Source organism: Mus musculus, chromosome 5, assembly GCF_000001635.26.
Source record: "Mus musculus strain C57BL/6J chromosome 5, GRCm38.p6 C57BL/6J".
Taxonomy (NCBI): Eukaryota; Metazoa; Chordata; class Mammalia; order Rodentia; family Muridae; genus Mus; species Mus musculus.
Window position 1 is genome coordinate 30,098,582 of NC_000071.6, and position 20,841 is coordinate 30,119,422.

General features: G+C 52.8%; 2 protein-coding genes across 2 annotated transcripts; one reads left to right on the forward strand and one right to left on the reverse strand.

Annotated features, from left to right (window-relative positions):
- Positions 1-5,002: 5,002 nt before the first annotated feature.
- 3110082J24Rik (RIKEN cDNA 3110082J24 gene) lies at positions 5,003-7,505 on the reverse strand. The gene is made up of 3 exons (NM_001256263.1): positions 7,426-7,505; positions 6,482-6,833; positions 5,003-5,337 (listed from the first exon to the last, which is right to left on the reverse strand). The coding sequence occupies exons 2-3, from the start codon at positions 6,776-6,778 to the stop codon at positions 5,308-5,310; spliced, it is 327 nt and encodes a 108-aa protein (NP_001243192.1). The 5' UTR covers positions 6,779-6,833; positions 7,426-7,505; the 3' UTR covers positions 5,003-5,307.
- Garem2 (GRB2 associated regulator of MAPK1 subtype 2) lies at positions 6,615-19,799 on the forward strand. Its single transcript, NM_001167879.1, has 6 exons — positions 6,615-6,822; positions 9,671-9,811; positions 14,703-14,833; positions 15,345-16,406; positions 17,306-17,475; positions 17,680-19,799. Exons 1-6 carry the CDS (start codon positions 6,711-6,713, stop codon positions 18,704-18,706), a joined length of 2,643 nt encoding a protein of 880 aa, NP_001161351.1. The 5' UTR covers positions 6,615-6,710; the 3' UTR covers positions 18,707-19,799.
- Positions 19,800-20,841: the final 1,042 nt, after the last annotated feature.

The following is a 20,841-nucleotide window of genomic DNA, read 5'->3' on the forward strand; positions in this document are numbered from 1 at the left end:
CACACACCCGGAATACAAGTAATGTGGTATTACACACCAGGCACACATGTATTGTGGCATACAATACAAGGCACACATGTACAGCAGCACTGTACTGGCTAGTTTTGTGTCAACTTGACACAGGCTAGAGTTTTCACAGAGAAAGAGCTTCAGTTGGGGAAGTGCCCCCATGAGATCCAGCTGTGGGGCATTTTCTCAATTAGTGATCAAGGGGGGAGAGCCCCTTATGGGTGGGGCCATCTCTGGGCTGGTAGTCTTGGGTTCTATAAGAGGACAGGCTGAGCAAGCCAGGGGAAGCAAGCCAGTAAGGAACATCCCTCCATGGCCTCTGCATCAGCTCCTGCTTCCTGACCTGCTTGAGTCCCAGCCCTGACTTACTTTGGTGATAAACAGCAATGTGGAAAATGTAAGCTGAATAAACCCTTTCCTCCTCAGCTTGCTTCTTGGTCATGATGTTTGTGCAGGAATAGAAACCCTGACTAAGAAAAACGGAAAACAACAGGCACACATGTACACAGAGCAGTAGCATCACACACCAGGCACACATGTATACATTTACAACAAAATCACACACCCGGCACACATATACACATGTTCTGCAGCCATCAATATACCAGGCACACATGTATGCATGTAGAGCAACAGGACACACCAGGAACACATGTACACATTTGCTACAGCAACAAACAAAAGGCACACATGTACACATGTACAGTAGAATAACACACCCAGCACACATGTATACATGTACAGTAGTACCAAACAAAAGGTGCACATGTACAGTGGCATCACACGCCAGGCAAACATGTACACATGTGCAGCAGCAGCACACACCAGGAACACATGTAAACATTTTCAGCAGCATCACACACCAGGCACACAAGTACACATGTAGAGCAGCAGCACACAACAGGCACACGTACACATGTGCTGCATCACCACACATCAGAGACAGATGTACACATGTACAGAGCAATCACACACCAAGCACACATGTACAATGGCAACACAAACCCAGCACACATGCACACATGTGCATCAGAATCACATACCTGGCACATATGTAAAGTGGCAACACACACCAGGCATAAATGTACAGAGTCATAACACACCAGGCATACATGTAAACATGTGCAGCAGCATCACTCACCAGGCACACATGTACACAAGTGTAACAGTATGACAAAACAGGCATGCATGTAAACATGTGCAGCAGCATAACACACCAGGAATACATATACACATGTGCAGCAGCATCATATACAAGGCACACATGTACACATGTACAGTGGCATCACACACCCTGCATACATGTAAAGTGACATCACACACCAGGCACACATGTACACATGTACAGCAGCAGCACACTCAGGCACACATGTATACATGTGCTGCAGCAGCACACATGAGGCATACAGGTACACATTTGCAGCAGCATCATACACAAGGCACACTTGTACACATGTAGAGTCGCAACAAACACTGGTCACACATGTAATGTAGTTTAAAAAACAAGGCAGACATATCCGGAGGCATCACCCAACAGGCAGACATGAACACATGTGAAGCAACATTACACAACAGGCACACATATACACATGGGAAGTAACATCACACACCAGGCACACATGTATACATATACAGCAGCATCACACACCAGGCACACATGTGCACATGTACAGTTGCATCCCACACCTGCTACACATGTACACATATTCTGCAGGATCACAGACCAGGCACACATGTACACATGTAGAGCAGCAGCACACACAAGGCACACATGTACACATTTGCTGCAGGAATAAACACAAGGCACACATGTACACATGTACAGTGGCATCACACACCTGACACACATGTAAACATGTACAGTAGCATCAAACACAAGGTGCACTTGTACAGTGGCACCACAAACCAGGCACACAAGTACACATGTAGAGCAGCAGCACACACAAAGCACACATGTACACATGTGCTGCAGCACCACACATCAGGCACAGATGTACACCTGTACAATGCAATCACATACCAAGCACACATATACAGTGGCAGCACACACCCGGCACACATACACACAAGTAGAGCAGAATCACACCTTCAGCACATATGTAAACTGGCAACACACACCAGGCATACATGTACAGGGTCATAACACACCAGGCACACATGTACACATGTGAAGCAGCTACACTCACCAGGCACATATGTACACAAGTGCAGCAGCATCACAAAACAGGCACACATGTAAACATGTGCAACAGCATGACACACCAGACACACAAGTACATATGGGCAGGAGTATCACTCACCAGGCAAAAATGTACGCATGTGCAGCAGCCTCACATCAGGCACACATGTGCACACATGCAGCACCATCACACCCAAGGCACACATGTACAGTGTCATCACACACCCAGCACACATGTACATGTTTGCAGCAGAATCACACACCAGGCACACATGTACAGTGTCATCACACACCCAGCACCCATATAAAGAGGCATTATACAACAGTCACACATGTACAGAGGCATCACAGACTAAGCATACATGTACACATGTGAAGGAGATTCACACACCAAGCACACATGTGTAGCAGCATCACACACCAAGCACACATATGTAGCAGCATCACACACCAAGCACACATGTGTAGCAGCATCACACACCAGTCACACAATGCAGTGGCATCACACACCAGGTACACATGTACATATGTATAACAAAATCACACACTTTGCAGACATGTATACATGTATAGCAGCATCATACACACAGCACACATGAACACATGTACAGCATCATCTCATACCTGGATCAAATGTAACATGGTATCACACACCAGCCAAACACCAGGTACACATGAACACATGAGCAGCAGCATCACACACCAGGCACACATGTACACATTAACAGTGGAATCACATACCAGGCACACATGTATAGAGGCAGAACACACCCACACCCGGCACACATGAACACATGTGCAGCAGCATCACATAGGAGGCCCACATGTTCACATGTACAGTGGCATCACACACCCTGCATACATGTACAGTGGCATCACACACCAGGCACATATGTATACATGTACAGCAGCAGCACACTCAGGCACACATGTATACATGTGCTGCAGCAGCACACACAAGGCATACATGTACATATGTGCAACAGCATCATACACAAGGCACACTTGTACACATGTAGAGTCGCAACAAACACTGGTCACACATGAAATATAGTTTAGAAAACAAGGCAGACATGTCCGGCGGCATCACCCAACAGGCAGACATGAACACATGTGCAGCATCATCACACATAGAGCCACACATGAACTCATGTGCTGCACCATCCATCACACACCAGGCACACATGAACACATGAACAGTATCATCTCACACCTGGATCACATGTAAAGTGGTATCACACACCAGTCACATATGTACACATTATCAGTGGATTCACATACCAGGCACACATGTATAGAGGCAGAACACACCTGGCACACATGTACACATGTGCAGCAGCATCACATAGGAGGCCCACATGTTCACATGTACAGTGGCATCACACACCCTGCACACATGTACAGTGGCATCACACACCAGGCACATATGTACACACGTACAGCAGCAGCATACTCAGGCACACATGTATACATGTGCTGCAGCAGCACACACGAGGCATACAGGTACACATTTGCAGCAGCATCATACACAAGGCACACTTGTACACATGTAGAGTCGCAACAAACACTGGTCACACATGAAATATAGTTTAGAAAACAAGGCAGACTTGTCAAGCAGCATCACCCAACAAGCACACATGAACACATGTGAAGCAGCATCACACAACGGGAACACATATACACATGGGAAGCAACATCACTCACCCAGAACACATGTACACATGTGAAGGAGCTTCACACACCAAGCACACATGTGCAGCAGCATCACTCAACAGGCACACAATGCAGTGGCATCATATACCAGGTACACATGTACACACGTACAACAAAATCACACACCTTGCACACACATATACATGTACAGCAGCATCACAAACATGGCACACATGAACACATGTGCAGCAGCATCATATATAGAGCCACACATGAACTCATGTGCTGCAGCATCACACACCAGGCACACAGGAACACATGAACAGCATCATCTCACACCTGGATCACATGTAAAGTGGTATCACACACCAGGCAAACACCAGGTACACATGAACACATGAGCAGCAGCATCACACACCAGGCACACATGTACACATTATCAGTGGATTCACATACCAGGCACACATGTAGGGAGGCAGAACACACCCGGCACACATGTACAGTGGCATCACACACCAGGCACATATGTACACATGTACAGCAGCAGCACACTCAGGCACACATGTATACATGTGCTGCAACAGCACACATGAGGCACACATGTACACATTTGCAGCAGCATCATACACAAGGTACACTTGTAACATGTAGAGTCGCATCAAACACTGGTCACACATGTAATGTAGTTTAAAAAACAAGGCAGACATGTCCTGCGGCATCACCTAACATGAGTCCTGAGCTACATAATGTTATAGCTGATTGGTCAGCCTGAGCTACATAGTGTTGTAGCTGAAAGGTTTATGGCAATGAGCATTTCGGCACCCAGATTGTGAATTTAAAAGGACTATTCCTACTTAAAAGGACCAGGTATCCCTGGAGCCATGGCTGATAATAAAATGTTCACTGGGAACTTGTGAGCACTCTGTGAGGAACATGCATGAGAATACTGCCTCAAGATGTGATGCCTACTTCAGGGTTTGGCAGTATAGCCCTACACAACTGCTGTCCAGAGTCTGGGTTATGCTTGCAGCCCTGGCCTTTACCCTATAAACTGTCATATTGTGTTGTGTGACAAAACTTTTCCTGTGGAGGCACACATATCTACTCACCTCAGGGAGCCCATGACAGACCAAACTACAGATGCCACCAAAGTTATGTTTCCTGAACCATGAGTTTTATTGGGAATGTGGGGAAGGAATATAGAGCAGAAGTGATTCGAAGACAGCTGCATTACTAAAGCCCACCCCGGCTCACGAAGCTGGGAATCTGGAATACACTGCACTGCTCAACAGGTGGGAGAGTGCCCTTCCAAGGTGGCTCAGTTGGTCTAAGCCTCTTCAAGGTAGCTCGGTAGGCTTCTGCTTCTTCCAGGTCTTGCTGATCTGGTCTCAGAGTCTTCTTTGTTGCATGGCTTTGGAGCTGGTCCTAAAGAATCTGATGAGTTTCAGGGACTTCCTGAGGCTCCTTTAGTTTATCTTCTTTCTTAAGAAGCTTGCCTGCAGGATAAAATGTTTCAACTTCAGAGGAAACTATTACACAACATGTGGTCACACTATTCAAGAGAGACCCTCTTCCCTACCAGGTGGGAAAGTGAACTTTCATTCACTCATCTCTTTCACGGCTCCATCCTTCATCTGCCCCCACGCCCATTAAATACTGCTTGGGGTACTGAGGCAGAAGGAAGGGAAATTCAATGATGTGGCTATGCTAGAAAGAAGTTCAAGGTCAGCCCGGGCAGCTTCTTGAGCCTTGTCTGAAAACCGAAAACAAGAGAAGGGCTGGAGGAGCACACGTGGCAGGCCCTGAGTATGGAAAAAGAAAAGGGAAAAAACGCTCTTGGCGCCATGGCTCAAGGCTGTAATGCCTGGCCTGTAGTACTCCAGGAGGTTAAGGCAGGAGGGTGGGAAGACCAACCTAGACTACATACAAAAAGACGGGTTCAGGCGCATCAGATGAAAGGGTTTGTGTGTACACGTGTTGAAGTCTCCTGAGGGCATGGAGGCCAAGACTGAATAGAGTCCATACTTTTAAGGACCAGACTAGGGACCAAGGTCCTTCTTGAAGAGCACTCAGCCACGACCGGCCTGCACCTGCAGAGGGCGCCGCAGACACACTGAAGCGAAGTGAGCCTCCAGATGGGTGCGAGAGCAAGGCCAGCAAAGTTTCTGGGAAAGGCTTCTCCTCTAAGAACTCGAGAGCTTCAGACAGGAGGGGATATGAAAGTTGGTAGAAAGAACAGAAAAGAAAGAGACGGTTTAAAAAAAAAAAAAAAAAAAAAAAAAAGAGTGCTGCCACTGACCCCAATCGTTCAGGTTTGAATCTGTTTTCCCATCTACAGAGCAGATTGGGGGGAGGGGGAGGGCGTGGGGGGGGTGGAGCGGGGTTTCGGAAAGTGCTCTTACAGGATTCCAACACTACTTAGATTCAAACTCCAAGTGCCGCCTGCCCTCTTTGCTCCTCCCCAGTCTGAGCATCCCCGCCGCTGAGCTTGGAGTAGCGGATGTGAGCAACGCAGCAATCCTGAGTCCGGACTCCGCGAGGCCTTGGCACGAGGGGAAAACCTCGGACACCCACCCGGCCAGAGTCCCATCGGACCTGTTCTCTTTTCCCTAACCATCTCCACCCCGAGCACCCTGTCACCTGGGCGCTCCGGGGGTGCGGGCCCGGCGGGCGGGGCGCGGGGCGGGGATGGGGGTGGGGGCTGATGCCCCGTGGAAGGAGGCTGGCCACGTGACTCCCGAGGCTCAGCTGGGCTGCCAGGCGGGGAGCGCCGCTTCGGCCCAGGAGGAGGTGGTGGGCGCGCAGCCCGAGCTGCGCGGGACTGGCCGTCGGGGTCCCGGGACGGCGAACCCCGGGGAGCGCCCATGCCATGGAGAAGCTGGCGGCCGGGCTGGCCGGGCTGCGCTGGAGCATGGGCGCTTTCCCGCTGGACCTCATCGTCAGCCGCTGCCGCCTGCCCACGCTCGCCTGCCTCGGACCAGGTACCCGGTGTCTAGAGGGGAGACGGAGGCGGAGGATGCGAAAAGTCGGGGCTTCGCTCTGTTGGAGCTGGCAGGACTTACAGGCGCATTCAGTCACTACCCTCCCTGTCCCCGTTGATGGGGGGCTTTGCTTGTCTTCTGGGGCTGCTCCTGGCACAACCGGAGCCCCCAAGTCTGGGAGCCGCTTCTGGGCCCCTCCGACCCCCCACAGGGTTAGTAACTGGCCGCAGGGTTGCAACAAAGTTTTCAGTCCCCCTGGAGCCAGTAGCGATGCTGAGTCTGTGGGCCGCTCTGTCGGTGCACCCCGCTTTCCCGGCGCCTATCGGCCCCTGCCCAGGCCGCACCCCCTTGATCCCTTTGTCTTCCAGCCTCTCACCTTCATCGTACCGCATCTCTTGGACCACGATAGGTCTTTCCCTACCATCCCCGCTAGTCCCTTTTTGGGACCTTTCCTGAACCGTCCTTTGACATCCTGAGGTCTTTTGGCAACGGGCAGACTATCCTCCGGAGAGGCCTGAGTGAGCGGGCCGGCCACCAGGCACCCCCCTCCCACACACACACACCCTTCCCTATCTCAGCAGAGGACCCCCGGCCCTCCCCCACCTCTCGTCCTATTTCGCCAGCAGGTGCGGGTGTTCCGATGATGGGACCGAATATAGGAGAGCCTGAAGGCTGCACAGAGCAAGAGGACTGTAGTGTTGGGGGAAAGGGGAGCTGTTTGGTTGGGGGAGGGGCGGGAGCCGGGGCTGGCAGCCAGGCTGGGGGTTTTGTGTGTGAGAAGAATAGGGGTTTGGCCCGCGTTGGCACACTCGCTTCCCTGAATGCTAATGGGACTCCTGTGCTGTTCTTGGACTGGCAGCCCCTCCTCAGACCCGCAACAGCAAGAACTGGGCACAGTGAGCACCAGGCGGGCCGAAGCAGGCTCAGTGGGACTTCAGTGTGTCCCGGTCCTTTAGGTGGAATACCTGGCAGTCTAACTCTGGTGGGACCTCACTCACTGCTCAGCGTGAGATCCCAGGACTGCGCTTGCAGCTGGACTGTGTCTGCTTGTGAATAGGAAATTCTGCCCTAGGTTCTTCCTGCTCACTTCCCACGCATCTCTTTGACACCCTTTTCTTTGAGTTCTTTTCTGAGCGCTTCTTTATGGCTAGGACTTCTCTGTGCTTCCCTGACACCTGTGCGCCCCATTCCACAGGGCTGCTGGCTTTTGGGGAGGGCCAAGGAGTATGGACATTCATTCATTAAGTGAATGAATGAATGAGCAATAGTGTGGGATGGCCTAGCTGTCTGTGACAGTGTGGTTATTACTGTCGTAACCATTAGAATAAAAATGTATGCTTGAAATTGTGTGTCCTTGGAAGTCCTCTCGTTGGTATGCATTCAGGAGGGGTCCCCTGGTAGGATCTTGAGACTGAGTTGTGCTGTTTGGATGACAAGCATTTGTCTTGTTGGGTGCAGCTGAACTATTGCTGAGGGTGACCCCTGGCTATTGGTGTGTATACCTGTGTGGCTTTGGCCTGTGTCTCTGTGGAGGAGTGGGGGGTGGGGCTTGTTAGATTAGCTCCAAGGAGAGCTTGTAGAGCTGGAGGAGAAACAACAAACCTCCCCTGTGCATATTTGCACTTTAGTGCACATACATCCTCACACCCAGAATGGGAGATCTTCCCCTGAAAGCCCTGCATACCCCACCCATTGTTCACCCCACATAGACATGCTTTATGAAGTCCCCCGCTGTTAGAGTAAACCATTTCCCATTCATTGGGCTGGTAGAAAAATTGTAAGATGTGTGTGTGTGTGTGTGTGTGTGTGTATGCCCACACGCGCGTGTGCACGTGAGGGGGCTGGGAAGGAGACATCCCCACCCCCACTGTGCCCACCAGCTGCATCCAGGATACGCCCCATCAGTCTCCTGGAAGCTGGGCTGCCCCCTCCTGCTCCCCTGGAAACCGTTGCTGGGGATGGAGCCTCTTGAGCCCAGACCCCTCCCAACCCCTGCACCTCTGCCCCTGGGCTGTTTCCCTCAGACTAGACTCCTTCCCCCTCCCCCACTCTGCTTTCCTAAATCCAGTGCCTGTGCTACCCCAACTTTAAGAAATAGCTTCTCTGGGGTGGGGTTTCCTCCCCTATCCTTTGAGGTCCTGTGAATGTAAGACTCTGTGGCAGTGGGCAGAGAGGAAACGTGTTTCTCTGAGAGATTCAGGAGTAAACCATGCCATTCGGAGCTAACAGTGACTGTGAGAGCCCTCATAGCCAGGACCCACGGGACAAATTCTTTCTAGTCCTTTCCTTGCTTGGCCTGGGCACTGACTTGACAGGATCCCACTGATGTGAATTTGCCCGGTCCTAGAGAGTAACGACTCTTTTACTCCACCCCAGCCTGGTGGCCTCCTCCTCCATGTCCCTACACACCCTCAGCTCTGTGCCTCCAACTTGCTTCCTGCGTGTCTCCTGAGGCCAGAGCATGGCTAGAGGGCAGAAGCTGGCTGGCCCAGACTCATCCACTGGGAGTCCCCAGCCTCAGCTTGGGCCAGGACAGCAGGCACTCCAGTGGAATGATGAATGGGAGGCTGTGGTGGCTGTAGTTACCAAGTCCCCATAGGAGAGACAGAGCTTTGGGGCTCAGGCCAAACTCACAACACAGCTGACAGCCCACTGCCTCCGCTGGTGTTGCGGAGCAGTACAGGGATCACAGGGCACAATCCCCAGGCAGGGGCTTGCTGAGGAAGGGGGAGTGGGTTGGGTGAGGGGGGGGGGACACTCAGGAATGTCACCCAATCTTTTTTTTTTCTTTCTCTCCTGACTTTCTCTCTTCTTTCCTTCTTCCCCTTCTCTTCCTTTCCTCTCCCAGGAGAGTATGCTGAGGGAGTCAGTGAACGAGACATCCTGCTGATCCACTCCTGCCGCCAGTGGACTACAGTGACTGCCCACACCCTGGAGGAGGGCCACTATGTCATTGGGCCCAAGATTGACATCCCCCTGCAGTACCCAGGTGCGCCCAGCTAGGGCCAGATGACTTAAGATCTCTGAGCATGGGGAAGCAGGAGGAACTGGGAGCAAGGGTGCAGGGGGGATGATTAGGGAGAGCCTCTGCTGAGGGATGAACTAGGGCATGCTACAGGGGTGAAGGCTGGAGGTCACCCTTAGAGTCAGGGCTTATGAGTGTCAGTATCCTCTGTAGAGACCTGTTTCTGAAGAGGTGGCGTTCGGGCTTACGGACTTTTGATTCTTAGTTTATATTTTAGAGACAAGTTCTTGTCTTGTAGCTAAGGCTGGCTTTGAACTCAGGTTTAGGCTTTTGTCTCTGTCTCCCAAGTACTGTGTTTTAAAACATGAATCCCTATGCTAGGCCCATTTTAAGTTTTAAATGTATTTTGAAGTAATGATGAAAAATACCCACTTTTAAAAAAGAGACAGGGTCACACCATATAGATCAGGCTTGGGACTCAAACTCATAGAGCTCTGTTTGCCTCTCAGGTGCTGGGACTAAAGGTGGGTAACTGCACAGCTGGCAAAATGTACACAGATTTTAAGCAACTAGAAGTCAGGCTTTACTCCTAACTGGAGAGTTTTGAGGCTGTTCCCTGAATTGTACTTAACTCCCAAAGAGAAGGTCTGCTAGGCTCTGCTCAGTACCAGGCGGTCCTGACCAAGGCCTGCCAAGGCCGACTTGTGCTGCCCATCAGCACTGAATACCCTTTTTCTCCAGTTTTGTGTTCAACTCTCTCCATGGATTGGCTTTATAAACAATGCTGAAGTGTTAGATTTCTAAAGAATGTGCTAACTGCTTTTAATGTGGTTTGTATTATTTTTTAGTTGTAGTGCTGAGGTTAACACTAAGGGCTCATTCCTGCTAGACAAGTGCTCCCCTCTAAGGTACATCCCCAGACCCTTTGCTACCTTTTCATTGTATTTTTTATTAGATTTTTATTCATTCATGTGTGTGTGTGTGTGTGTGTGTGTGTGTGTGTGTGTGTGTGTATGTGTAAGTCAGAGGATAACTTGCAGATTTTCACCTTCTACCATGTGGGGCAAAAAAACCAAACCCAGGTCTCCCGGCTGGGCTTCAAGCACCTTCATGAGCCATCTCAGCCATCCTTTATTTTGAGACATGATATTGTTAGGTCGCCTAGGTTTGCTCTGTAGCCCAGGCAGGTCTTGAACTTGTGCTCCTCCGTACCACGAGGGGCTTGACTCTGTGTTTTATGTAAGATTTTGTTTGAAGGAAGGGTGTACAGCCAATAGAAAGTGTAGCACTTCAGTTAAAGAAACCAAGGGACCTGGAAGGACAGTGACCTGCTGTGGGTCATAGGGCCACTCAGAGAAGTCAAGGACCAGAGCCCAGGTGTCATAACTGCTGGCTTCTGCTTAGTGCACTAGGCCAGCACATAATTGTCCCCAAGATGCAGTACCATCCTAGAACTGTCTCCATGCAAGCCCAGGGCAGCTCCCCTTTCTGATCCTGGCTTTTGACCTCACTGATTGGCCCCCTTGAACAACTGAAGAGCAAGGCTCCCATTCTGTGCTTCTGCCACTGTACAGCTCTCTGCCCCTGTCCGCAGCAAGGCTGTTGGAGCCAGGAGGTCACAGTCTTTCCCTGGCCTTCTTACCACTGCTCTGTCTGGCCTGGGTCTCTTTTGAAAGGCTTAAACCTTGCCCCAGGTTTAAGCTCTTTATAACACCCTTGGCAGGGCTGGCCTCTGTACTTCCAATACTTCAGGGAGGAGCTACCCCCACTATCTGGCTGCCCTGAGGCTTCTATCCTAGGCTGCAAGCTAGAAGAAATTCCCCAACCTGAGAATCTAGCATTTGTTCAGGTAGAGATCTTTACCTTCTTGGACTAAAGCCCTCCAGCCATTTGTGAAGTCCCTCACGGTATTACCAGTTTGGTTGTATCTTTACAACCAAAGTCATAGTTTCCAGAATACTATGAATGGAGGAGGGAAGCCCCCAATCTTTTACCCCTCCAATTTAATGCCTCCTTAGTGATTGTGAGAGGTGGGGACAGGACAGTGGGGTGGCAGCTGGCCGGCAGAGCCTGCGGGGCCCCTGCTCCCTCTTCCGCTGGGGGCCTCACTTCGTGGGAGTGGAGAGGGGGCTGGGCCTCCGAAGAGGCTCAAAGTGCAGGCTCCACGCTGAGCCCTCCCAATGAATTAATAATGGCACTGGCCGGCCGGCTGTGGCCAGCGGGCGGGGGAGGGGTGGGAGTAGGGGCGCTGCCACTGCTGCCGCCTGCAGTCTCCAGGCTGAGGGAGTCAGGGTGACTTGGTGTCTTGAGAAATCTGGGCCAGTGCGGCCTGAGGGTCCAAACACCTTCCCCAACCACCGGATATTTTCCGAGCCTTGCAAGGCCTTGGGCCCTGCAGAGCCCTTGTCAGGTGCGCCTCTGCGCTCAACTCCAATGTGAGCCACGTAGTATGGTTCCATTTTACATATGGAAAACCACAAAGTCCAGCTAAGCAAAAGATTTCACATGCTGTTTGGTGTCAGAACTGAGACTCAGCCACATCCAAGTTTGTGCTCCTTCCCACCTAACTGCGGCGATGCAGAATCAGACTGGGCTTAGGCAAACTAGACAGTAGCGACTGAGTCACTACTGCTGTTCTTTACTGAGAGCTCGCCTGAGAGACCTCAGGTTTTTGAGAGGCAGCTGCTGGGTGGGGTGTTTCTCGGACTGGAAAGGGTGATCAGCACAGTTTTAATGTGCGACAGTCCCCAGATCATTTAGCAGACCTTGCCCCTAACGCCGATTGTTGGGGGCGGCAGGAAAGGAAGCTGCAGTGCAGAGAAGGCTTCTAGAGGCCAACACACGTCTCCCGGGAGGTCTCCCTTCCTTCCTCCCCGCAGAAATGACCCGGCTGGGCGGCTGAGGGGGCGGTGCTGGATACCATGGTTACATCGATCTTCCCTGCCACATCCTCCTAGGATCCAACCCTGACTGGGCTCCAAATCTCGCCACAGGGGGCAGCAGGCATTTCTCCACGTCTGGCAACTCCTGGTTAAGGGGTGGGGGTTCACGTGTGATATGGAGACAGAGGAGACTGAAGCGGGTTAGAGAGTGCTAGCGTCCGTCCTCGGTACTCCTGCGCCTTGACTCTGGCCCCTTTCTTTTCTCCCTGATGCCTTGGGCTGTGGCCCATCTTCTCTCTAGCATCTGGAAGGTTGGGGCTGGACCGGGACCCTCTCTCTGGTTTGCTCCAGGGCACCTCCGCTGTCCTCTCTCTTCTTAGTTCCCATTCTCTCTTTGGTGCTGGCTGTTGGTGGTTCAGGCCCTGCCGTTCTTCAGGTCAGGCACCAGGGGGGGTCTCAGTCTCCCTCTGCCTCTGGTTAGACTTAGGGAGGGACAGGGACCCTCTTCATTGTGTGCTTATGCTATGAGCAATGTGGGCTTTTAGGGGGTCGAGGGTCCCCACAGGGTGAAAAGGTTTCCCACTTCCCTAATCTGCCCCACCCTGCACTTCAATCTGTTGCTCTTTCATTCCCACATGGACAAGGGGCACTACCCTGTGAGGCTCTTTGCTGGTCTTCCAGGATCTGTTTCCGCCATGTTCCTCTTGGTTCCTCCTGTGGAACAGCCTGCCATCCCCTCTGTGACCAGTAGGCCATGTGTGTCACCCTCAGTCCATTCCTCCTTGACTTCTCTCCTTATGTCATTAGGGTCTGAAGGGTCCTCTGAGTATCCATGGGTTTGCTCACTGTGTGCCATTTCCTGGCTCTTCTCCAGGATTTCTTACTGGACTGCTTGCCCGAGTATTGCCAGAGCTCAGCTTCCATTACTGCATTTTCTTGTTCAAACTCTTCCTGAGGGCTTCATCCATTTTCTTTCCTGGTTTTATTGTTTATGTGTGCACACACGTGCATGGGTATGTGATGTTCTTGCAAGTGTGTATGACACAATGTGTGTAGGTATACGTGTGTATATGCATACTTTGTGAAGACCCCAAGATTGACATCAGGTGCCCTGCTTAGTTGCTCCCCACTTTGTATACTGAGGCAGAGTCTCTTTCTGAACCTGCAGTTCCTTCCTTCTGCTAGTCTGGCTAGTCTGCTTGCTCTGAGGATTTTCTGTCTCCTCTTCCTTTGAGCTGGGATTGCAGATTCGCCCATCCCCACCTCGCTTTCCGTGTGAGTGCTGGAGAGAACTCTGGGCCTCACATTTGTACAACAAACACTGTGCCTGCTGATGTCCATTCTGTAAAGTCCCTTTCATTTGAAAGGTGCAGCTTTGCAATCCCTCACACATTGTGCCAGGTAGGTCTCTTCCTTTGGAGCTGCTTTCTCACAGGTGTGCCTCAGGACTTGTCACCTGCTGTCTTCAGATGCACCAGAAGAGGGCATCGCACCCCATTTCAGATGGCTGTGAGCCACCATGTGGTTGCTGGGATTTGAACTCAGGACCTCTGGGAGAGCAGTCAGTGCTCTTAACCACTCAGCCATCTCCAGTTGGCCTGAATTTCTGGAGAGCAGACTGTTTACAGAACTGTCTAATCTGAAAGGACTTTGGTACTGACTTACATCACAGTGGGGACGCTATGAATGTTAGTGAACTACGGAGAGGGCCACAGCAGAACTAGGGAAACTGTGTCCTCTCTCCATCACCCTCTGTTAGTCCTTACTAACTCTCCAATTTTCCATCTGTGTGAAGGCAGAGCAGTTCTTAGCCTATCTTTAAGCTCATCATTGCCGACGTGAGACAGACAATTTACATGATATTTACATTATACCTTAGTATACCTGCTTTGTGCCCACCTGAATTCCAGAGGGACTGGATGAGTTTGGGATAGCAGGCCTGATGTTCCTAGAATTCAGACCTGACCCCTAGCAGGCAGGCCCTCCCTCAGCAGCCTGTATATCCCCCCCCCCCCCCCCCCCCCCCCGTGCAGGCAAATTCAAGCTCCTGGAGCAGGCTCGGGACGTGCGGGAGCCTGTAAGATACTTCAGCAGCGTGGAGGAGGTGGCCAGTGTCTTCCCTGACCGAATCTTCGTGATGGAAGCCATCACCTTCAGTGTCAAGGTTAGTCCTAAAGGCACGGGGTAGGACCTTCCCCCGCTTCCCTTTCTCTAGGTTAGAGTGTTGCTCATAGGATCCAGGAGGGAAAGCTGCTTCTGGGCACCCTCTGGCACAGTCAGGCCATGCCAGGAAAGCCCGCTCACTAACTCAGTGGACAGAAGCATCTCCTAGGAAATGTGGTGAAGCAGGAACGGCCCGTGGAGGGGTCACGACCTGACGTAGTCTTGGGTGGGTGAGGTATTGTTATCACGCAAATGGTCAAGATGGCCTAATAAAATTTTCAGTGATTGAGCACTTTCAAAGTACATCTCTCCACCCATATGAGGTAACTAAGGACCCAAAGAAAACGTTAAAGTCGCAGATTCCCTCCAGTCCCAGTCCAGTGCTCTCGCTCTTATGTCAGTGACAGCTTAAGAGGAAGGGACTGGAAAGCTCGCTCGAGGAGTTTGGAGCTGGTGTGTGACTTTCCTTGCGACCCTAGCTAGGGCTTCACCTTGTCTCTGGGATTCCCCAGGTGGTGTCAGGCGAGTTCAGCGAGGACAGCGAGGTGTACAACTTCACACTGCACGCAGGCGACGAGCTCACTCTCATGGGCCAGGCGGAGATTCTGTGCGCCAAGACGACCAAGGAGCGCTCGCGCTTCACCACGCTCCTGCGCAAGCTGGGCCGTGCAGGGGCCTTGGCCGGAATCGGCGGCCCCGGGAGCATGGGAGCAACAGGGGGTGGCGGCGGGGCCGCCAGGCCCGTCAAAAGCAAGATGCCCTGTCTCATCTGCATGAACCACCGCACCAACGAGAGCCTGAGCCTGCCCTTCCAGTGCCAGGGCCGATTCAGCACGCGCAGCCCACTGGAGCTGCAGATGCAGGAGGGCGAGCACACGGTGCGCGCCATCATCGAGCGCGTGCGGCTGCCGGTGAACGTGCTGGTGCCCAGCCGGCCGCCGCGCAACCCCTACGACCTCCACCCGGTGCGGGAGGGACACTGCTACAAGCTGGTCAGCATCATCTCCAAGACGGTGGTGCTGGGGCTGGCGCTGCGCCGCGAGGGCCCGGCGCCGCTGCACTTCCTGCTGCTTACGGACACGCCGCGCTTCACTCTGCCGCAGGGTCTGCTGGCCGGGGACCCGCGCGTCGAGCGCCTGGTGCGCGACAGCGCCTCCTACTGCCGCGAGCGCTTCGATCCGGACGAATACTCCACTGCTGTGCGCGAGGCGCCCGCGGAGCTCTCCGACGACTGCGCCAGCCCGCGCCATGCGCGCCTCTGCCTGCCCGCGCCGCGCGCCCCCGGGGCCGTCCGTGCGCCTGGACCGCCGGGTCGCCTGGGTCCCGCTTTGCCCGCGCCCGGCGACAGCGATCAGGATTACGTGAGCCCCGATTGGGCGGGTGTGTCCGAGCCAGCGGGCGGCTGCGCCGAGATCCCTTACGAAGAGCTGTGGGTGCACCAAGCCCCCGAGAGCCGCGCCGACGCCCGTGCACGGCCGCTAGCGGGGCCGGACCTCATCTCCTTCGGGATCGTGGGGCCCCCACGGCATGAGCCAGAGGCACCACCACCTCCTGTCCCTCCCAAATCCGAGGCGGTGAGTGAGTTCTGCTTCACCTTGAAGGTTCTTGAAGGAACTTGGGCAGGTTTTAGAGGACCACGGAGGCTCCGTGCGCCTGGGGAGTGACAGAATGGCCAGAGCCAAAGGAGAAGGAGAGGGGAAAAGACCAGGGCACACATGCAAGGCAGAGAGAATTGAGGGTGATCTGGAAGCAGGTACCCACAAACTCCACAAAGTTCGACATGATGGAAAAATGCAGTAAATGTAGGAAATGCGAGTGATTTCCAGCAACCCCTGGAGTCGATGAGTTAGAACCACATTACAGGCTCTGATATGTTCTGTGCTGATATTTAACCGTTCCCCACTTATTTGCCCACAGGACAGTTCCCTCATCAATCACACCTTTTTTAAAAAAAAGATTTATTTATTATTATATGTAAGTACACTGATTTATCTATTATTATATGTAAGTATACTGTAGCTGTCTTCAGACACACCAGAAGAGGGCATCCGATCTCATTACAGATGGTTGTGAGCCACCATGTAGTTTCTGGGATTTGAACTCAGGACCTTCGGAAGAGCAGTCAGTGCTCTTAACCGCTGAGGCATCTCTCCAGCCCTCAATCACACCTTTTAACACACTCTTTGGGGAACTTAATTTGTAAGGACAGGATCCTAGTAGCAGGTCCCTTGTCTTTTCCCTGAAGAACAAATATCCCTATCGCCCCCGCCCCGCAATCTACTAACATTCACAATAAATTTACGATGGAATAGGGGACTGTTGTGGACCGAGTATGAGAGACAAAACAGGTTGGAAATAGACAGGGGTATCTAGGCGGGACAGCCTCCATTCTGCATGGGACAAGGTCTCAGGCCCGGCCCCCCTGCTTGAGAGGTGAGGTAAGAAGTAAGGCAGTCGTGGTCTTCCTCTGCAGGTGAAGGAAGAGTGCCGCCTGCTTCACGCCCCTCCAGTGCCTCCTAGGGGTGGCGGCAGCTGCAGCAAGCTCACAGGCAGCCCTCCGGTGCTGCCCCACTTTCCCAAGCTGCAGCCTGTCCACTCGCCCAGCTCCAGTCTCTCCTATTATTCCTCTGGCCTGCAGGATGGGTGAGTTGCTACCTTGGTCCCTGGCTTTTCATTTCTCTTTCGTGTTCTGACATGACCTGGGGACTTAGGGGATCCAAGAGGGTCTCAGGCTATACAGTAGAGGGATAGTTTCCTGCCGGGGGCTCTGGGGTCCTGTGACTGTCACTTCCCACTCTGCCTGCCTTATGCTATGAGTGCATCCTGTGTGTCTGTCTCCGCTTGTAGGGCAGGATCCCGCAGTGGCAGTGGCTCCCCGTCACCGGATGCATACTCTCTCTATTGCTACCCTTGCACCTGGGGAGACTGTAAAGCCAGCGAGTCCTCTAGTCGCCCGCCACCTGGACCCCTGCCTTCTACCACCACCCAGCCCAGCCAGGCCTCAAGAGGCCTATCAGAGCCCCTGAGTGGTCGAACCCCCTCCCTCTTGGGGGCTGACACCCCAGTAGTTAAGAACTACCATAGCTGCCCACCTCTGTTCAAGTCCTCTCGTCCCCAGAAGTCCTTTGCTCCCTTTGGTGCACTCAACCCCTTCTCTGGGCCTGCCCACCCTTCAGGTGCTCCAGCGGCCTCCTCCTCTGGGTCCATATCCACCTCGGGTGTCCTGGCTACCTCTAGCCCCACACACTCCCCAGGCCCAGGCCCAGGCCCACAAGGCCAAGGTTACTCAGCTGCTCCTTCCTCCTCCTTGTCATCCTCTGAGTGGCAGGAGCCAGCTCTGGAGCCCCTGGACCCATTTGAGCTGGGGCAGGCCAGTCCTCCTGAGCTGGAGCTAGTGCGCTGTCAGGAGCCCAGAGCTGCGGGGGCACCTGGGTCAGGACCTTGCCTTTCACCACTTGGTCAGCCCAAGGCCTTTGAGCCCGAAGGTTTGGTGCTGAGGCAGGTCCCTGCCTCACTGTCACCAGCTGCCTTGCAGGGGCCTGAGGCAGGAGGAACCCTACTCTTTCTCACCCAAGGATGCCTGGAAGGGCCTCCTGGCAGCCCCCGGGAGGGAGCCACAGGTGCTGGGGTCCGGGATGCCTCCTCCTGGCAGCCACCAGCAGACTTGTCTGCACTCTCCCTGGAAGAGGTCTCCCGTAGTCTGCGCTTCATTGGGCTCTCAGAGGACGTGGTGAGCTTCTTTGCCCGAGAACGCATCGACGGAAGCATCTTTGTGCAGCTCAGTGAAGACATCTTGGCTGACGACTTCCATCTCACCAAGCTTCAGGTCAAGAAAATCATGCAATTCATCAAAGGTTGGAGACCCAAGATCTGAACCAGCCAGCCAGGTGCTGCACAGCCTCAACTTTGGGAGCAGAGGCCCTGTGGGGTTAACTTGGGTCTGCCAGAAACAGTGCTTCCCGCAGGGAAAATCTGGGTCAAGATGGAGGCTGCTCTGGAACACTGAGTGTTTCAAGGGAGAAAGAGTGGGAACCGTGGCCCTTTGGGGCCAGACCCTGCAGGAGCTTGCCTCGCCTTTGAGGAGGAGGCACTGCTCTTCAGGTGCCCTGGAGGGGCTTTTAGTGCCATCCCCACAGCAGAGTAAAGGTGGCGCGTATGTCATCGGGTGGCTTTGCGCTGGTAGAACGCTGTTCTCTACCCTGCTGCAGCCTTTCACACTCACACACACACCCAAACACACACTTCTCGGCCCTGTATGTTCAGGTGAGAGACAAGGGAAGATGGCTCATCATTTTCAGCCATGTCCCCAAAGTGGCCTCTCTTTCATGCTCTGTGGGCTTTGGCCTGCAGCTGTTCCAGAGTTAGGGATGTGATTTTTGTCTGTGAGGTACCCCTTGCCCTAGTGGATCAGTTACAGGCCTATGTCCAGCACCAGAGTCCCTGTTCCGATATCATCACAGATAGCCTGTTGTTTTCCACAGAGGAGCCAGATGTAAGTCAGACACCTCCAGCCTACCAGTCTCCTGCCATCAGCTTTGGCTCTAATGGGCTCTTGGTGGCCTCCTTGGTGTGTCACTGGTACAGGACAGCAAGTGGCTCAGAAAGGCTGCTTGCTCCTGAGCTCAGCCACTTATTCACATGGTTCAGAGCAGATCTTTGTACTCTTCAGACTCAAGTATGGTGATCTGTTTGACAGTAGAGGTCTGGCCTACCCCTCACCCTCATTCTCCAGCACCTCTAACAAGAACCACACTCATGCCTCTGGTGTCAGTTTTCTTGTCTGCCTTCCCTGGCCTACCTAGATATTTATTTCTTGTGTTTTATGAATAGTTAAGCCCTGCCCATCTGTGCCTTTCAGACGGAAACACAGAAACCTAGGCTGTGCCATTTGTCTTCTCACAGTTGTTTAATGAAACCTCAAGGAATATGGAAATAAAGGCTAGACCCTGGAGTGGTGAAAGAGTAGGGCCCTGGGTGTTGGCTGATTCTTTCTGTGAAAGGCCATGAGGACCAAGGATGTGTCTCTAAAGCAGGGAAGGACTCTAGAATGGTATGTGTAGATACACAAGGGGGCAGTCTTCACTGTGGCCTGTAAAACCCTATCCTCTCGCAATAATCTTTTTCTTGACACAGGGTTCCTTGAACTCACAGAAATCCACCTGCCACCACTAGGCTGCTCGAGTAATTTTTATCAGAGCCCACATCTGTGTGCTTGCAGGGAAGACCCAGAAATCAAAGCTCAATGCCACTGAGGTCTGGTGTAACTGCAGCTCTGCCAGCTCCTGAGACACCCTCAGTTGCAAGTAGACGCCTGGGCTTGGCCTTTGTGCATGTGATCAGTTCTTTGCCTTCTGGCCATCTGAAAATGCATTTGAGATGACCAACTTTAGGGTTGGTCTTCCCAGCAGTGAACTGCAGGTATTCAGTGGAGCCAGGTGGGCGCCGTCTGCCAGTCCCAGTGGGAGTACTTGAAGCACTTCCACATGGAACAGAGCACAGTGACCCGGATGGGACCCAAATTAGGTTCCATATCCACTTAGTGACTCAGTGGGACCCAGGGAGGCGCCCGGCACTATTTATATAGCTAGGCCCTGCTTCTCCCAGAGTGAGAACTCTCACCGAGGGACAGAGGTAGGACAAACTGAGGTCACAGAAGCGAGATGGGCTGATCTGTGGGTATCCATCCTTTGCATAACTCTCAGAAGCCAGGATGAGCATGCCAAGAAGAACGTGTACAATGGCACAGTGAGGAAGTGGTTGGGGAAAGGAGTATCTTTCGCATCCTGGTACACCACACCTCTACTGTCCCCACTCTCCCGACCAGGCAGCCCAGCCAAGGCACTCAGGCAGTCAAGCATAAGGCATGGGCACAGAGTCTGTTTTCTGACATTACAATCCCTGTCTAAAGCAGCTGCCCGACATCTCCCAGCCCGTCTATGCTCCACTGCACAGGCTTCCTTACTGAAGGGGAGGCTCAAACACAAGGGTAGACAGAAGAAAACAGGCCAG

What these genes read in the sequence shown, in the direction of transcription:
- Garem2 (NM_001167879.1), top strand. Translation starts at nt 6,711, where the DNA reads ATGGAGAAGCTGGCGGCCGGGCTGGCCGGGCTGCGCTGGAGCATGGGC. An exon ending in GCTCGCCTGCCTCGGACCAG is followed by an intron (nt 6,823 to 9,670) that starts GTACCCGGTGTC and finishes TTCCTCTCCCAG; the next exon opens with GAGAGTATGCTGAGGGAGTC. An exon ending in CCATCACCTTCAGTGTCAAG is followed by an intron (nt 14,834 to 15,344) that starts GTTAGTCCTAAA and finishes GGGATTCCCCAG; the next exon opens with GTGGTGTCAGGCGAGTTCAG.
- 3110082J24Rik (NM_001256263.1), bottom strand. Translation starts at nt 6,778, where the DNA reads ATGAGGTCCAGCGGGAAAGCGCCCATGCTCCAGCGCAGCCCGGCCAGC. An exon ending in CGCACCCCCGGAGCGCCCAG is followed by an intron (nt 5,338 to 6,481) that starts GTGACAGGGTGC and finishes TTTATCCTGCAG; the next exon opens with GCAAGCTTCTTAAGAAAGAA.